At 33.5% G+C, this 17,395-nt stretch overlaps 4 protein-coding genes across 5 annotated transcripts; 2 read left to right on the top strand and 2 right to left on the bottom strand.

Annotated features, from left to right (window-relative positions):
• The first annotated feature begins 10 nt into the window (after nt 1–10).
• Nucleotides 11–1,130, top strand: LOC108817097 (protein BOLA2). The gene is made up of 3 exons (XM_018589701.2): nt 11–147; nt 641–663; nt 755–1,130. Exons 1-3 carry the CDS (start codon nt 88–90, stop codon nt 954–956), a joined length of 285 nt encoding a protein of 94 aa, XP_018445203.1. The 5' UTR covers nt 11–87; the 3' UTR covers nt 957–1,130.
• A 1,475-nt stretch (nt 1,131–2,605) lies between these two features.
• On the bottom strand, nt 2,606–4,883 carry LOC108817098 (actin-7). The gene is made up of 5 exons (XM_018589702.2): nt 4,733–4,883; nt 4,175–4,240; nt 3,688–4,081; nt 2,993–3,606; nt 2,606–2,901 (listed from the first exon to the last, which is right to left on the bottom strand). The coding sequence occupies exons 2-5, from the start codon at nt 4,232–4,234 to the stop codon at nt 2,836–2,838; spliced, it is 1,134 nt and encodes a 377-aa protein (XP_018445204.1). The 5' UTR covers nt 4,235–4,240; nt 4,733–4,883; the 3' UTR covers nt 2,606–2,835.
• Nucleotides 4,884–9,533: 4,650 nt separating this feature from the next.
• Nucleotides 9,534–13,278, bottom strand: LOC108816207 (protein IDA-LIKE 3). The gene is made up of 2 exons (XM_018588775.2): nt 12,806–13,278; nt 9,534–9,935 (listed from the first exon to the last, which is right to left on the bottom strand). Exon 1 carries the CDS (start codon nt 13,153–13,155, stop codon nt 12,847–12,849), a length of 309 nt encoding a protein of 102 aa, XP_018444277.1. The 5' UTR covers nt 13,156–13,278; the 3' UTR covers nt 9,534–9,935; nt 12,806–12,846.
• Nucleotides 13,279–14,996: 1,718 nt separating this feature from the next.
• On the top strand, nt 14,997–17,110 carry LOC108815044 (histone-lysine N-methyltransferase ATXR5). Of its 2 annotated transcripts, none has more exons than XM_018587702.2 (6): nt 14,997–15,585; nt 15,680–15,760; nt 15,928–16,160; nt 16,257–16,357; nt 16,441–16,653; nt 16,737–17,110. In XM_018587702.2, exons 1-6 carry the CDS (start codon nt 15,207–15,209, stop codon nt 16,894–16,896), a joined length of 1,167 nt encoding a protein of 388 aa, XP_018443204.1. In that variant the 5' UTR covers nt 14,997–15,206; the 3' UTR covers nt 16,897–17,110. The 2 variants fall into 2 exon arrangements, with proteins under 2 accessions (XP_018443204.1, XP_018443205.1); XM_018587703.2 differs by having other exon boundaries at nt 15,931–16,160.
• Nucleotides 17,111–17,395: the final 285 nt, after the last annotated feature.

The raw sequence follows: 17,395 nt of genomic DNA on the forward strand, positions 1-17,395 counted from the left end.
AACTAAACCACTATTCTAATTTGATAAGATGCAATTAGGGTTGTGAGACATTCATTGTATTCGCAGCAATAGAGAGAGAGAGAGAGGATGGTGACTAAGGAACAGGTCGAAGCTTCGCTGACTTCGAAACTCAAGCCTATTCATCTCGTTAGTTTTCTTCTTCTTATTCTTCCAATTTTGATCTCTTCATTGGTTCTTCTTTCAGTTTTTTTTTTGGTAAAAACTTCTTCTTTCAGTTTTGTCTTCTTCTTTCACTTTTGTCTGTTCATACATATATGTTCTGTTTTTTTCCTTCTATAAATTAATAACTGGATCAGAAGGATATTCTTAGTCCTATGTTGTCTCTTGGTTTCTTAATTCATGGTGGTGGTAATATGTTTTGTCAGCTTCTTGAGATGGTTTTCTGCTATGAAACATAAGATTATAAAAAGTGTTTGTTTAATTTGATATGAACTCATGATATATGAATAACTTAGGACTTGTTTGTCAATTTCAAGCTCAGAACTAAATGGGTTATATATATAAGGGAGTGTATTAATTTTTTTACCTTACAACGTCTGAAGATTGGAGTTGAGTTGTAAAGGTTTATCTTCTTTTCGAGTTTTCTTAACTGATATTGTCTCATTTTACCTTGTACCAGGAAGTCACTGACATATCTGGAGGGTAAGTATAGGATTTCCCAGTATCAAACATCCTTAATTCTCTGGCTTAAGGAATAAATCTCTGGTTCAAGGTAAATGTTTTGTTTTTGCAGTTGCGGTTCGAGTTTTGAAGTTGAGGTTGTATCTGAGCAATTCGAAGGGAAGAGATTGCTAGAGAGACACCGTATGGTGAATGCTGCACTTGAAGAAGAAATGAAGGAGATTCATGCTCTTTCTATTAAGAAAGCTCAGACTCCACAACAATGGAAGCCGTCACAAGACTCTTCTTCTACTACTCAAGCCAAAGATGCTTGAAAACTCTGTTTTTTTAAGGCCTTGTGAGAAAAGAACAAGAGAATGGCTATGTTTGATACTTTTTACTTGCAAATCTACAAGACTATTTTTATGCTTTCTTCTTGTAAAACGGTTTCAGTTGGGCTCGGATGAGTTTAACAGTACTATTGGATATCCATAACTTCAGTTTATGAATTAGCATATACTATTACACTGGCTTCTTTTGCCCAAAGCCCATTGGTGAAGACAAGGTTTTTGGAATATTTCGATAAGGCATTACAAAGGTGTAACATTAAAGTTAGAGACTATAGAGAAAGTCTATGATTGCCAGACAACTAATCGATTTTGTGTGTGTGTATGAGTTGTTCAGTCGTTTTATTCCGAAGTATCGATTAAAGCTGTTGGGTGATTTGGTTGGACCGACCATTTCAACAATTTCAAATGGTGGGGACAAAATAACTATAAATCGGTAGGAAGACAAACCGATTGTGACGTTTTAGACATTTTTGTGATTAGTAAAGAAATATTTTTAGAAAAATCCAAAAGCTTAACCAATAATATACGCATTTCCTCCAATAAAAACGATGGCTAACGTAGCAATCTTGGTTGAAACGACATTTTTAGTTGTTACAAAAGTCGACAGGAGGATGATGCGTGCTTCCACCTAAGCATGAGCATTCGGAGTCCCAATCGGGTTTCGGTTTTATCCAATCGGGTTTCGGTTATTTGGGTTTATCAAAATCATCCCATTCGGATTATTTACAAATTAGGTTCGGGACCGGTTCGGGTTCTATTGGGTTCGGGTCGGGGTTAATAAATCTTCCAAGAACCGGTACAACTCAATGTACTTTCGGATTTGGGTCCCAATCGGGTCTTCGGTTTAAAAATATCTAATTTTTACATACTTTGTAACCAAAACATAAGAAAATTCGGTTCTTCGGGTTTGAAATACTTAATTTGTAACTTTTTGTAACCAAAATATAAGTAAAATCAATTTAAAAATAAGAAATGAGTATCAACCGTGATCATTTAAAATCAAACAAAAAAGAAACATATTTATTGATAAAAAGAAAACCAAATAAACGAAAGCAGAAAACGAAAACCACGTTCTCATGAAATGATAAATATTGTTTAGTGAAAACAAAATCTAAATCTAAATATTTCAAGATCCAATAACCACATTTAACCATCAATCTTCATGTAATAGTACCACCAACTTTCATATAATAGATAAGTATTTTAAATATTCAATATATATTAATGTATTTTGAATATATATTAGGAATTGAGATCATATTTGGTACAAGATCTTTTTGAATTTTGAATGTTTCAGATTCTATCGGATATCCATTTAGATTCTGGTTCGGTTCGGATAATACCCATAACCCGTAATACCATAAAACAAGATCCATTCGGTTTTTATGTCGGGTTTGGATCAGTTCGGATTCTTTTTTATCGGATCGGATTCGGTTCAGATTTTCGGATTCGGTTTATTTGCCCAGCCCTACTTCCACCGCTGTTTAACGTTGGAAAGAAGCGGTTCTGTGAATTTTCACATTCAATCCATTGTGAACATTCGTTATGGTTTAAATCACAATTTGATACAAAATTGTGTCTGACACAAATAGAGTCTCAGTGACGAACAAAAAACGATCAAAACATCGACCAAATAGAATACGATATTTTTTTTTTGCTTAATAAGGACAAAAAAACCAGCATCATCACAAGCATCCTAAAGAGAAAATAATAAACAGAGGTAAAACTAAAGTACACAGACTCAAGAGAAGGTTTTTAAAAAGAGACCCACGAAAACAACAACCACATAACAACAGATAGTTTCACTTCCCATCTCAACTTCGGGAAATAGATTTGTAAAACAACACTCACCACAAGAAACCACTTAGAAGCATTTCCTGTGGACAATCGACGGACCGGACTCATCGTACTCTCCCTTCGAGATCCACATCTGTTTCACACACACACACACACAAAGCAAAACATGTTTCAATATCAAAGGCTTTTACAAAAGAGGTAGAAACGTTTTGTTTCTGTTTTACCTGTTGGAAAGTGCTGAGGGATGCAAGGATAGATCCTCCAATCCAGACACTGTATTTCCTCTCGGGCGGTGCGACCACCTTGATCTTCATGCTGCTTGGAGCGAGCGCCGTGATCTCCTTGCTCATACGGTCAGCGATTCCTGGGAACATGGTTGAACCACCACTGAGCACGATGTTTCCATACAGATCCTTCCTGATATCCACGTCACACTTCATGATGGAGTTGTAAGTCGTTTCATGGATTCCAGGAGCCTCCATTCCGATAAGCGATGGCTGGAAGAGTACTTCAGGGCAACGGAATCTCTCAGCTCCAATTGTGATGACTTGTCCATCAGGTAGCTCGTAGTTTTTCTCCACTGAAGAACTGCTCTTAGCTGTCTCGAGCTCTTGCTCGAAGTCGAGAGCGACATAAGCAAGTTTCTCTTTGATGTCACGGACGATTTCTCGCTCGGCGGTAGTGGTGAACATGTAACCTCTCTCGGTGAGAATCTTCATTAGAGAATCTGTGAGATCCCGACCCGCAAGATCCAGACGAAGGATGGCATGGGGAAGAGCATACCCCTCGTAGATTGGCACAGTGTGAGACACACCATCACCAGAGTCGAGCACAATACCTATACAAAACATCAAAAGAGACAAAATTAAGCAATTACGATATATTCCGATTTACATGTATAAAGTTTTTGAACACTGACCTGTAGTACGCCCACTGGCATAGAGAGAAAGAACTGCCTGAATGGCAACATACATGGCAGGGACATTGAAAGTCTCGAACATGATCTGAGTCATCTTCTCCCTGTTGGCTTTAGGGTTAAGAGGCGCCTCAGTGAGAAGAACCGGGTGCTCCTCAGGGGCCACACGGAGCTCGTTGTAGAAAGTGTGATGCCAGATCTTTTCCATGTCATCCCAGTTGCTCACAATACCATGCTCGATCGGATACTTCAACGTGAGAATACCTCTTTTGGACTGAGCTTCGTCACCAACGTAAGCATCTTTCTGACCCATCCCAACCATGACACCAGTGTGCCTGGGACGACCAACAATACTTGGGAACACAGCCCTGGGGGCATCGTCACCAGCAAAACCAGCCTGTACAAAAAAAAAAATCATGATCAAAGGTTTTCCACAAGTATAATAAAAGACACTTAGCTACTATATAAACAAAAATCTTCTTTAACTCACCTTCACCATTCCAGTTCCGTTGTCACAGACAAGGGGCTGAATGTCCTCACCATCAGCCATCTTTCACTAAGCAACAGAAAATGAAACTGAGTCGATCAAATAAAAGCTATTCCCTAAGAGCTAACTCGTCATGTAAACAACAACAACACTGACTACATGCCTAAGAATCACATCAAAACCGTTTTCAAACAACAACAACCACACTGAATATTCACGATTTGATTAAAATCAAGCATGGAGTTTAGTGAAACTTCATAGATCTCAAAGAGAAAACAACAGTCGATAAACACCGAGGCCGTTACAGATCGATGTATACAACTAAAGCATGAAATCATCCACAGATCTAACGCCTAAGCCTTAAGAAACCAACGATTGATTTAGATAGATCCAGCCAGCAGCGATTGAATCAAGCATGAAACAAAGATATGATGAAACAACTTTCACATAAAACTCAAACGCATGCTTGACAGATCTAGCAAATCAGCATCGCTAAACAGCAATAACCAAAAGGAAATCGATCGGTGAGTGGAAAAAAAGAAAAGCAGATCTAAAGCTCACCTTGGAACGAAGAAGAAGATGATTCGAGAAGCAGCGAAAGAGAGAGATGGAAGCAGAAACAAACAACAGCGGCCAGCAGCTCGTGAGTAAAGTGAAACTAAGAGTATATATTGTGCGAATATATAGCTAGGATTTTCCCTTCTTCTCACTCTTTCGTTTTTTTATTTATTTTTATTATTCTCTAAATTAATTGAAATTAATTTAAGAAGAAAAAAATGAGCTATGCTGACCTGGCTTGACTCTTGTTTTTACTTCACCGACGCCTTGTACGTCACCGTTAGATTGTTTAATATTTGATCTCAGCCGTTGATTTGCGATTCACTTCAAATAAATTAGCCCGCGAGCCGTGCCTGATCGTTACGGCTTGGCTAAGGCTCAGCTGTTGTGGTTTTCGACAGCGTTCAAATTTTATTCTCGATGATTGCATAAACTTAGCAATAATTTAAATTTAAATGTTGCTGACAGAAGACCTATGTGGTTTTTCCCGTGACTGTTTTTGAATATCTATCGAATTTTAAATTTGTATCATTTATGTTTATTTTATTAAGTTTTCGTCTTTGAATAGTATTTGTATCAGAATGTGGCATGCAGGCAAGCTATAAAATAAAGAGAGGTGCCAAAATATGACGGAAGCTTTTTACAAGTGTTGCCTCTGAATGTTGTATTCGGCGCCTATGCTGTATACCATGTGAGAAGGCAAAGAATTTGTTAGCAGTATGGTCTCACACTATGTCCTGTCTACATATACTATTCGCTTATTTGGTAGTCATGTCCAAAGTTAAACTAGTTCTATATTCCAAATTCTAATCAGCTTTTGGAATCATTTAATTTACAATAAAACTAATCTTTTTGAAAATAAAGTTCTTGCCCCATGTTGGAAGCATGTGCTTAATGCTTATTATACCCTTTGCCAGATGAACAAAAAAAAAAGCTGGAAAGTGGTCTCGTTTGGTTGGATGCTTAAATAATCAAAATAGTTTTGGGACGTTTCTGATTTATAATTCCACATTTAGTCTCTTAACACTTTTGGTAGATTAAAATATGTAATCTACTAGGTGTTTTGCCCGCACATGCGGGCATAAATTTCTTATAAATACTTATTAGTTTATGTCTTATTAATATAAAATTAGTATAATAAATTATTATTTATGTTTTTAAATAATTAAATCAAACATCAAAATATTTATATATGTCAAATACTTTTAATCAAAATATATACTTATTATTGTGTTAAGTTTTTTTAAAACACTCATATCTTAGAGATAGTTTAGAAAATATATTTATATTTTTATGTTGACTAATATTTAATAATAAATTGTTTTGTATCTCAATTTTTCTTTTAACTTTTATAATAAAAATATTGTTTTCAGATAGGCACAAAAAAGAATATATATAGAAGAATTATCTTTTTTATAGTTCTAAAATATTTTTTTGTAATCAATTATTTAATACAGCATATAGCATATAAACTTTATATCATTAAAATAAATTAGTGAATAGTTAGAAACTAATAATAAATTAATAACCTATCTAAAAGTCTAAAACCTAATAAAAATATGACAAATAAGAAAAGCTAATATAACATATAAATTTAATATTAATAAAATAAAATTCGTTTTTATTTATATAGAATATTCATCAGGCTATTATTTAAATTAATTATTTAGTAACACAGCTCAAAACAAATAATACATCAATGATAATTTAGCTTAAACTTAATAAGAATATGACAAATAAGCAAAATTAACTAAAATCATGGAGAACATGACAACTAAGCAAATTTACTTCATAAATAATAGTATAGATAACTGTGTTTGAGCAGAGATGTAAAAAGATAAATTTAAAGGGAAGCCAAAGCCGTCATCATTTGTAAATTGTAAGTTGCATTCCAAGGAAAGATAAGTTGAGCGACCATTCTTCCCACTTCCACTTTTACAGTGATTGCATACTTTGAATTGCATCTTATTCTAATATTCTTATCTATAGATAGACCGGAAACGATCATTTAATATTCAATGGGGATATATTCAATTCACACATGACTTACAGTATATCACTGTACAAAAAAATATATTTAAATTTTCAAAATTTTCAAATAACATAGTATTTATTGTTTATTTTTTTGGCGAAATCATACATCAGTCACCACATCAACTATCATGTCATCTAATATTACTCACATGGATGTCACGTCACCTAATTTTGCTCACGTGGATGTTACATCAGCTGATTTTAATGACGAAGATAACACACATATAATTTTTTTTTTTAAAAAAAAACAATCCTTTAATAAAAATAAAATTTTAGAAAATGTAAATTTATAGATTTTTATATTTATAAAAAATTTAAAAATAATTAGAAGATAATTTTTTTAATGAGAAATATATTTATAAATCTTATATGCTAAATTTTGCATTATTAATTTTTAAATGCGGCATTCGGGTACTTGTTAGGTTCATGTCAATTTTTCAGATTTTGATTCTATCTTGTAACACGTCGTAAGACCTATACTAATATTTTTGTAAGAATAAATCAGGATTGGATATAACACGGCATGTTTAGGTCGGTTCTTCATTACATCTTAGAATTCATAAAATAACCATATATCGTTCAGATTTAGATTATATCGGATCGAATTAGGATAATCCGAAGTAAAAACTAAAATTTTAAAAAAAATCAGAAGAAGTATATTCTTACGAAGCAACAATAACATTAAATTTGAATCATTACAACATATACATATAACTTTTATAAAGATGATATTGTGACAGGATCGAAAAATTTAGAAAATATTTTTATATGAGATTAAAATTTTATTATTTAATTATTTTTTGTTAATTTTACTAATAATATAAATTTATAAAATTTTACATTAAAAAAAATTATAAAACAATTATTTTATGTTTTTAGATTTTTTTTTGTCTTTTGTAAACGTAATACTTTTCGTCAGCAAAAGATTAAAAAAATATATATGTTATTTGGAATTTTGAAAATTTAGATATATTTATTCACAGTGATATAGATCGGGCATAAATCCAGCATATCAGATGACTGTTGACAAAAAAAAAAAAAAAAAACATGAAAAAATCATATTCAATCAAACTTTGTTATGGGTTCGTCAAAATAAACAGGCCGAATTGTAAAGGACTTAAAAGAAGATGATCAATGCCGAGAAAAGCAGATTATTAATAATATATTTGGGCTTAGATATGTAGGATGTAGTAAATCTAGCCCAATTAGTAACATTAAGACCCAATGATCCATCCCATCATTCTTTTTTTGGTCAAACCCAGTGATCTATCTATCTTCACGAATTATCTCAGGTTCTTGTCCAAGTTGGAATTTTGCAACTCATTAGCTATTTACCAAGTAGTTGTGTATAAGTGATTTGACCAGAGAATAAACGTTTTGATCTTTTGTAACCTAGTTTAGCTTCAAACATTAGAATGTACAGTCTATTGTTCAATACCCCATGCTGAAATGAGATATGATCTAATGAAATATATATTATGTGAATAGTGTTCAGGGAAAATACTTTGAATCCGAAAACATCACATCCAGACACATGTTTTGTGTGGTTTGCAGCACCACTATTTTGTTTGTTTGTTTAGAGCATGTTTATCGGTAATTTATTGACACAAGTTCTTAAGACTAAAACAGCTAAAATAATGAAAAATTAGAAATTGAAAATTGAAAAGTTCTTAGAGCAGTTCTGATATATGTTGAAAGAAGTTCTAACAATTAAAAGTAAAACAAAAAAAGTAAGAAAAATATGAGAAAGAAGCATGAAAGGTTCTTGTTTGGACATTTTAAAAATTCGTTTACACCATAAAGTAACCGATTGAGTTGCTCTTGCCTAAACATTTTTAAGAACCGGCTCCAACACTAACACACATATTAAATATATTAGTATAATATTAATATCTTTTTTCTCTTTTAGAATCCTTCACATGTTCTTATCGATGGGCATATGCTCTTAAGCTAATTGTAGTCGGGTTTTTATTTAAGAAGGTTGTCAGAGTTTGACGGTGACTCGTTGGAATATATCAGAACAATCTTATTGGAGGTATCTAGTTCAGAGATTATAAAAATATATAAATGTATATATTATATATGTGTATGTAATTACGAGTTTCTAAACTTTAGAACTATGTAATTAAATACACATATATATTGTATACACATACATTAATATATTTTTAGAACCTCTGTACTGGATACCTAATGGAGGTGGGATTTTCACATGATCTCAAAGTGCTCAGATGTCAATCAAATATATTTTTAACTCGCAGATGGTATAATCATAAATAAGCAATGTCCGTGAATATTTTCATTTGTTTTCTACATATATATAAATAACTCGTTGTTCTATTTTTTGTAACATGATTAATAACTCGTTGTTCTTGTAACCGGATAAATATTAGATTACATAAAGACTAAGCCGATTCCAAAGCGTAAAAACATAAAACATATATGGATACAGACTACATATCCATGTTTTCAATATATACTAATATCATTACAGTTCGAATAAATCAAACGACCAATAATGTCGAATCATTGATCAAAATGTCGAGTTTTTTTGGTAGGAATATGTTTGTCGACGCATGCATATAGTAAGTATATAACAATAATTCCATTAATACATTTTCTTTTGTAACATGCAATTTCCATAAATACATGTGATCCGAAATAAGCGAGGGTTGAGAGCCCTCTCTATCCAGGCGGGGTACACCGCACGTGGACAGGGGTACACACGTATGCACGAACACATCACATGCCGCAAATCCAACTTAATATACACTCTAGCATTTTTCACACCGTATAAGCCAATTTTGCTTATTAATTTATTCATTGGCACACGCATGCTTTGATTAATACAGCTGCAGGTCACCAAGTTATAGTATCTACAACAAGACGTCCAATACCAAACAAGAGATGCAAGCCATGTACCAGTAAGTACTGATACTTTATACAATCTTGTAAGACCAGGGCAGCGAGTCACTGACGTTATGTAAGAAAAAGACAAGTTCCATTTAACCAAGTCCTCTTGGCCCAGTGGTGAAGGAGTACCCGTTCCTCGAAGCAACGTGTCCCCGCCCTGGGTTCGAGTGCACTTGGCCACCGAGCTTGAAAATGGTATCTCGGGCCTCAGGACCGCCTTCGGGTGGATAGTCGGTCGGCCAAATTCCGAACCGGAGACCTGATTAAAAAAAAAAAAAAAGTTCCATTTTGGGAAATCTTTGGTTAATAAAAGAAAAATAAATCTCTTACTGTTTGTGGAACTAATCTACAGCCCACGCCTAAATAACTTTATAAGTGACCTGAAGTCGCAATTAAGAGTTTAAGACAAGAAACTAAGTTTGAGTCAAGGGACCTTAATGTTCGTGAAAAGTATATATCATCACATGGACGTCAAATAAAGTTATTCAAAGTTGAATAGAAAACAAATTAATATAATTGATTATTAAAAAAAGTTTATGCAGAACAATGCACGGACCAATAATAGTTCACTAACCCCAACAAAATGTTAAACATCTAAAAATCTTAGGAGGTATCACATCAAATCCTCCAATAAGAATCTGGATCCGTTGCTCCATCGCATTCACAACGACTCCTCAATGACATTGTTCGCTAAATTAAACAAAAAGGATAGTTCCAAAGTAATCAATTATAAATCCAATCTTAATCACACGTTTTAGTTTAAATCGCTATATATACTGTTACCAACTGACCATTCTTTCACACACGAACACAGATTGTTAGTGCTACTTGTCAAGAAGTCCATTGTATAGTTACTTTATTTTGACATATACCACGCACTATTTTATTTTTATTTTCTTTACAATATGTGTTACAAATGAAATTTTGCTTGGTTCCCAAAATTGTTAATCGGAATTGTATTAAAACTATTCTACCTAACGAGTCGGTGATTTTGTACGCAACCTATATTGACTGGGATGATACAGCTCCATCATTAATCCGGACTAATATACGATTGGGACATTGTATATCAATACTTTTCAATTTATTAAAATTGAAGTACTTCTTTAGAATAGAAATTCTTATTTTTGAATGTATTTACATCAGTGCCACTGCTTTTAATTTTAAAGTTAATAATTTTATTAAACAAAATAACTAAATATTACCTTATAGTTTCCAATAAATTTAATCATTCAAGCTTATTAAAAAAAAACATAAAACACGTCATTATTTTCTACATAGGACAACAAAAACACTCCATTGTTTTCTAAATGATATCATGCACGTGAAATATCAACATATTAGTGCAAACTCAATATTTTATTAATCATAGTTCCGTCATTTTGGTATAAATAAAAAGATTTAAATTCATTCGAAAACAAAATCACCAAAATATATTACATAATATATTTTTCAAATTTTTCTTTTTCTTTTAATCTATCTGAATTATCTGATATTTTATTAAAAATACTACAAAATATCATTTTATCCGAATTATTTAAAATTATATGAGAAATGAAAACCAACCCTAAACCAAATTGAACTCAAAATTTTATAAGGTAGTCCCTAACATTGTTATACAAAGCAAGCAAAAATAGACAAAATAGTCAAACAAAAACCAAATTCAAATTTATAAATAATAGAACAGTTCCTACTTCGTTTAGACTGAAAAACCAGAAAACTGAAAATTTAAAATTGAACCAAAACCAAATAAAATAGAAAAAAAAACTGAAATTGACCTGAACACTAGAGTGCATACATAAACAAATTAATGAACACAGAGACGGGTTCTACGTGTAACAACAAGGGTGCAGTTGCCACCACAAAATAAAAAATTAAATTTAAGTGCATAAAGGATGTCATAAATTATGCAGTTTAGTTGATTAAAAGTTTTACTTTGCCTGCCCCCCACTGACCCTGGATTCAAAACTCTCTCTTCTCATACATTCTTTAAAATTTATTTATTTTTCTCTTCTTAAAATATTTTTGGATAAAAAATATTTATGCGCGTGGATCAAAATCTATGGAAGAACGAACGAACTTTCCTTATAGAAACGGTCGGAAAGAGTAATAATTGTTTATTGGACAAGACTTAGGTTCACCCCCTATGGTGAACCTTTAAATTCACCACTCTACTTAAATCCAATCAAAACGCCATGTAGATAACTAAATAAAAAATATTAAATTATTAAAAAAATAGTTAAAAGAAAAAATAAAGTCAATTTTAATGATGCAAACTAAACCCTAAACCCTAAATCATAAATTCTAAACCCAAATATATACCCTAAACTCCAAATTTTATACCCTAAACCCAAACTATATACCCTAAACTCAAATTCTAAACTTTAAACCCAAACCATAAACCTTAAATACAAACCCTATACTCTAAATCGATCATATATCCTATACCCTAAACCCAAATCCTATACCCTAAACTCAAAACGTATATCTTAAACCTAAATTCTACACTTTAAACCCAAACCCTAAACTTAAGAATTTGGCTTTAGGATTTACGATTTGGGTTTAGGGAATAAGATTTGGGTTTAGGGTATATGGTTTGGTTTAGGGTATATAGTTTGGGTTTAGGGTATAGGATTTGGGTTTAGGGTATAGGATATAGAATGGGTTTAGGGTATAGCGTTTGGATTTAGGGTTTAGAATTTGAGTTTTGGATATATGGTTTGGGTTTAGGGTATAAGATTTGGGTTTAGGGTATAGGTTTTGCTTTAGAATTTAAATTTAGGGTTTAGTATTTAGTTAACGTTATTAAAATTAATATTATTTCCTTTTTAAACTATTTTTTTATAATTTAATATTTTTTATTTAATTATCTACATGATATTTTGATTGGTTTTAAGGAGAGTGGTGAATTTAAAGGTTCACCATAGGAGGTGAACCTAAGTCTTGTCCTTGTTTATTTAGACGACAAAGACCCTTATCTCTCCTCCTTTGCACTTTCGTACGTGCAATAATTCAAGGGATCTAACAAGAATCAATATTAAAAGGCAAAAACATGATGACCAGAATTATAAATCAAATTATTATTCTATTTACATCAGTTTGGACCAAAATTAAACCACAATCACTTACCGAAATAAAAAGGGAGAATGATTAATCAAATCTTTTCAGGTTCAAGGAGAAGGAGTCCTAGTAGTACTACTTAAACCGATGTCATTGTGTTTTCTGGAAGGACCAGAAGCTGGAACCGGAAACTGACGTGGCAAGAATCCCAAAACCTGTACATTTTTGTGATCTTGTACTTGATGATTGTGATGATGAGGGGGTGAAACAACGTCGGCTTGTTTGGGTGGTGAACTCGTGCTGAACATGTTCGTGGTTCTAGCTCCACTGCAGCAACTGAAAATAACAAGAAGAAGACCGAGTATAAGGATTGTTCTCCTGAGTTGGTTGGTTCTTGATCTGCGGTTTCGAGAAGACATTTGATGATTTAAAGATTGGAGGAGACGATGAGAGAGAGAGGGAAAATATTTTGTTTGTTTGAAGGGTTTTTAGGTGGAATTATTTAATATTTAAAGGGGTTTTCTTTGTTGATGGCGATGAATAAGGAGGTTGTGAATTGTTGACAGCAAGAAATATGGGCACATCAAGAGAGAGATACAATGTGATTGAAAGATGTTGACTTGTGGTTCTATTCGTATTTTTTTTATCTACTTTATGGTTCAATTCGTATTCTTTTCATTTACTTAAGGTCTTATATTTCGTAATTTTTTTTGTTTGTAAGGAAACTACAGAACCTAAATCCAAACTAATAAATGATTTTTAAGTCCTTAAGTAAAAACCTCACTAATCTAAACAAGTTTAGCGTTCTTTGTAGCTGCCTCTAATTAGGTGAACGGGTAATTATCACATTGATTTCTAATTTTCTTTTAACGGGTATCGTCATTGTTATTTGTTTTTTTTTGTGTCAATAAGTATCATATTATTATCATATAAGAGAAAAAAAGCAAGCGGCGACAAAAAGAGAAGAAAATGACAGTAGAAATAATTAGTGGTGGGTCAAGTCAAAGCTTTTTCACTTCATATTGTCCAAAACTTATTTCATTTGATTTAGTCCAATATTGTATGTAAACGATCTCTATTCGTTGAGCTAGCCAATGACGCATTAGCATAGATACTTATATATAGAATTATAGATTGACATTTTACATAACAACAAGTTCGAGTAAAAGAAAAAAAAAGTTCGAGTTAGAACAGGACTTGACGGTGACTCAATAGTCAATACAACTACTATACCGCAAGACACGGAACAACCAATATAAATTCTACGTTTTAGCAACAAAATGTCATCAACTGTTCGCCTAGTGAACAGTGTTCCTCAATGTAATCTACGTAAAGCTCGTAGGTTTTACCAAATAATGCAAACCTAATGTGTTGTATCCTCTTTTGTGGCATAAAATTTTAAGTGGAATTGCCTTTATTACCGACAAGATGTTAGAAGAGCAGAAGGAAACCGAAAATAGAAGGCAACAACAGTAGTTATGTCAGAAGAACAAGAAATAGAAAAAGCTTGTCTTATTCAAGACCCTAAGCATTACTGTATCAAAAACTGTCGAATTCTACTGTTACGACCCGCAACGTTCGTTCACACGTTTTCTTCGATGCATCAGTCTCATTGAAATTTTATATTGTTCGTATGTCTACCCTAAGCTCAATGTAACCAGCTGAAATTCTATATAATCAATGTTGTTCTCGCAGGTCGGTCCAGAACATTTTCAGTCTACCCATTTAGACATTCATTTTCTCCTTGGTTCAACTAAACCGAATCGACGTTTACTATTTATAGTCCTTCAAACCAAATCTTTAATGGGCTGGATTAAATAGCCCATTAAAGATTTTCCATTTTTTTTTTCACCTACTTCCTTGTGAAAATCAAAATTCCAATTGATACGATACCTAAGAAAGATTAATGACACTAGTTATATTAAATTTGTAAGAGATTATCATTAATAGCATTTAAAAACTGAAATGTTTATATTTTTGTTCAACATTTTCAACATTTTATGTGAGAACAAAACATTGAGATACAAGAAAAGTATATAAAATCCCTAGGAAACATACATTTCTAAAATTTTATATATGAGTTAAAAAAATCATTCATAAATAAAATATTATATTAAATAAATTTATTTCCTTTACAGATTTTTTTTTGGTGTATCAGAAACAGAGGTGTGGTGTATACAAGATTTATTAGGAAAAGATTTGATAATTCATTGTAAATTTATCTCTTACAATGTGTATTCAAGACGAGCACAATGCATCCTACCATCACAATGTTTGAATATGTCAAAGATTAAAAGATAAATTAAAAACCGGAAAAAGAGGAAAATGCAAAAGGAAGAACCCAAATAACACTCCAGGTGATGCGCACACATCCAGTTTTCAATGCCCACACGCGGTGCACATTAGCCCCCAACCAATCAAATCCATCTCCGGCGACGAAGCTCTTCGTCTTCTTCGTCAGCCAACCATCATGGCCACGTGGAACGCCTCCTCCTCCTCCCACCCGGCAGCGTCTCCTTCCCCTCGTCGTTTAATCTCCTATAGGAGAAGAACCAAAGCCACACCACCGAAGCGACCCTCCTCCGAATCTCCGCCGAGGAAGATGAGATCGATCGTCGATATAATGGCGAAATCCACGCCCGTGGTCTTCGAACAGGAGGAGCAAGACGACGACAGCTACGGAGACGTGACCTGCGAGAAATGCGACTCCGGAGATAGAGACGACGAGCTTCTTCTCTGCGATAAATGCGATAAAGGTTTCCACATGAAATGCCTCCGACCGATCGTGGTTCGTGTCCCTGTCGGACCGTGGGTCTGTGTCGATTGTTCCGACCAACGACCTGTAAGAAGTAGGCATCTTTTTTTTTTTCCTTTTTTTTTCAAAGTTCCTAACTTTTGTATGTTTTCTTTTGTTAAATTTTTCATCTTTTTAAATGTTTTCAGGTTTGTCTCAGAAGAAGATTATGCATTTCTTTCGTATTGAAAAGCAAATTGATCCAACGGAGAAATCACAGCTGAGTCAAGGTAATGAATCTTTACTTGATTTAACAGCTTAATTAATGAGTATGAAGGAGCTGAACTTTAGTCTATATAGTGTTCTTGAAAATCTTGATTAGTGTTAAGTTAATAAGCAACATTGACGAGAACTACTACATTTTAATATATTGATAGCTTTATTGATTGTTTTGAAGAAGAAACTAGAAAGCAACGGAGACGATCTTGCTCCTTGACAGTGAAGAAGAGGAGGAGAAAGCTGTTACCTATGGTTCCATCAGAAGATCCTGAACAGAGGCTTGCACAAATGGGCACACTTGCGTCTGCTTTAACTGCATTGGGTATCAAATACAGCGACGACTTAACTTATGTTCCAGGAATGGCTCCTCGGTCTGCTAATCGATCCAAGCTCGAGAAAGGTGGGATGCAGGTACAAGAAACAAAAAAAAAGACAAATCTTTCACCTCTTTTTTGTTCAATAACTCTCTTATATAAAGTTATACAACATTTTTTTTTTTTTGTGCAGGTGCTTTCGAAAGAAGATTTAGAGACGTTGGAACTATGTCGAGCTATGTATAGACGAGGAGAATGCCCTCCTCTTGTTGTGGTATTCGATCCACTTGAAGGGTATCATTCGATCAAATCTTCCTTTAATGACATAGTGGGAGTTATAAACATTGTTTTTTTTTTGTTGTCTCCGTGTAATACAGTTACACAGTTGAAGCAGATGGTCCTATTAAGGACTTAACATTCATAGCTGAATACACAGGGGATGTTGATTACTTAAAAAACCGTGAAAACGACGATTGTGACAGCATCATGACTCTCCTTTTATCTGAAGATCCATCGAAAACACTTGTTATCTGTCCTGACAAGTATGGAAACATATCTCGATTCATCAGTGGCATTAACAATCACAATAGGTACTACCAAAATTTAGTATCTTTATACAACCTTTGGGAATCATCATAGTCATTATTCATCACATCTACCTGATGGTTTGCAGGTTTGGTAAGAAGAAGCAGAACTGTAAATGCGTGAGGTATAGCGTAAATGGAGAGTGTCGGGTTCTTCTAGTCGCTACACGCGATATAGCTAAAGGGGAAAGGCTCTATTATGACTACAATGGTTATGAGCATGAGTATCCTACTCACCTTTTCCTCTGATCAATTTTCACTTCAAACAGTTTCACAAGAGGATCAATTGGTCTTTGTTTTGTTGCAAATTTACAGGTCAAAATTAGAATACTAGATTTAAACTGCATATGGCCTTTGAAGAGGTTATGCATTCTTGATTATGAATGTTAGTTATAGACTAATTATAGCTTCTTTGGCAATACTTCTATTCAATTTCAAAATGAAAATTTTAACTTTATTTTTCTTTGGAGAACTTTGCAAAACAATATTTTAATTATTGGTTATGGGCATGATCAACCGCTCCCGGTGGGATAATGCTTGGTTGAACGGCACATTGCTGCTGATCCTATCTGTAATTTTGTTGGTTTAGTCAAAAGGTATGGGTATACTTGCTGGCCCAAAGCTCAGTCCAAAATTAATTTGTGCCGGGCCTGATCATAGCTGATATAGTGGCACAAGTGAAAGTTGGGGGAGATTCCAGAAATTTATTTCACCTTGTTGGTTCTGCAGTTGTGAAATTTGATACTGA

This window comes from Raphanus sativus, chromosome 7 (assembly GCF_000801105.2).
Source record: "Raphanus sativus cultivar WK10039 chromosome 7, ASM80110v3, whole genome shotgun sequence".
NCBI classification, from domain to species: Eukaryota; Viridiplantae; Streptophyta; class Magnoliopsida; order Brassicales; family Brassicaceae; genus Raphanus; species Raphanus sativus.

Excerpts from the sequence above, each read along its gene's own strand:
- LOC108817097 (XM_018589701.2), top strand. The coding sequence starts at position 88 with ATGGTGACTAAGGAACAGGTCGAAGCTTCGCTGACTTCGAAACTCAAG. Across the intron at positions 148-640 it reads AACTCAAGCCTATTCATCTC|GAAGTCACTGACATATCTGG; the intron begins GTTAGTTTTCTT and ends ACCTTGTACCAG. Across the intron at positions 664-754 it reads GTCACTGACATATCTGGAGG|TTGCGGTTCGAGTTTTGAAG; the intron begins GTAAGTATAGGA and ends TTGTTTTTGCAG.
- LOC108817098 (XM_018589702.2), bottom strand. The coding sequence starts at position 4,234 with ATGGCTGATGGTGAGGACATTCAGCCCCTTGTCTGTGACAACGGAACT. Across the intron at positions 4,082-4,174 it reads ACGGAACTGGAATGGTGAAG|GCTGGTTTTGCTGGTGACGA; the intron begins GTGAGTTAAAGA and ends TTTTTTGTACAG. Across the intron at positions 3,607-3,687 it reads TGCCAGTGGGCGTACTACAG|GTATTGTGCTCGACTCTGGT; the intron begins GTCAGTGTTCAA and ends TGTTTTGTATAG.
- LOC108816207 (XM_018588775.2), bottom strand. The coding sequence starts at position 13,155 with ATGTCTTCTCGAAACCGCAGATCAAGAACCAACCAACTCAGGAGAACA.
- LOC108815044 (XM_018587702.2), top strand. The coding sequence starts at position 15,207 with ATGGCCACGTGGAACGCCTCCTCCTCCTCCCACCCGGCAGCGTCTCCT. Across the intron at positions 16,161-16,256 it reads TCGAGAAAGGTGGGATGCAG|GTGCTTTCGAAAGAAGATTT; the intron begins GTACAAGAAACA and ends TTTTTTGTGCAG. Across the intron at positions 16,654-16,736 it reads GGCATTAACAATCACAATAG|GTTTGGTAAGAAGAAGCAGA; the intron begins GTACTACCAAAA and ends GATGGTTTGCAG.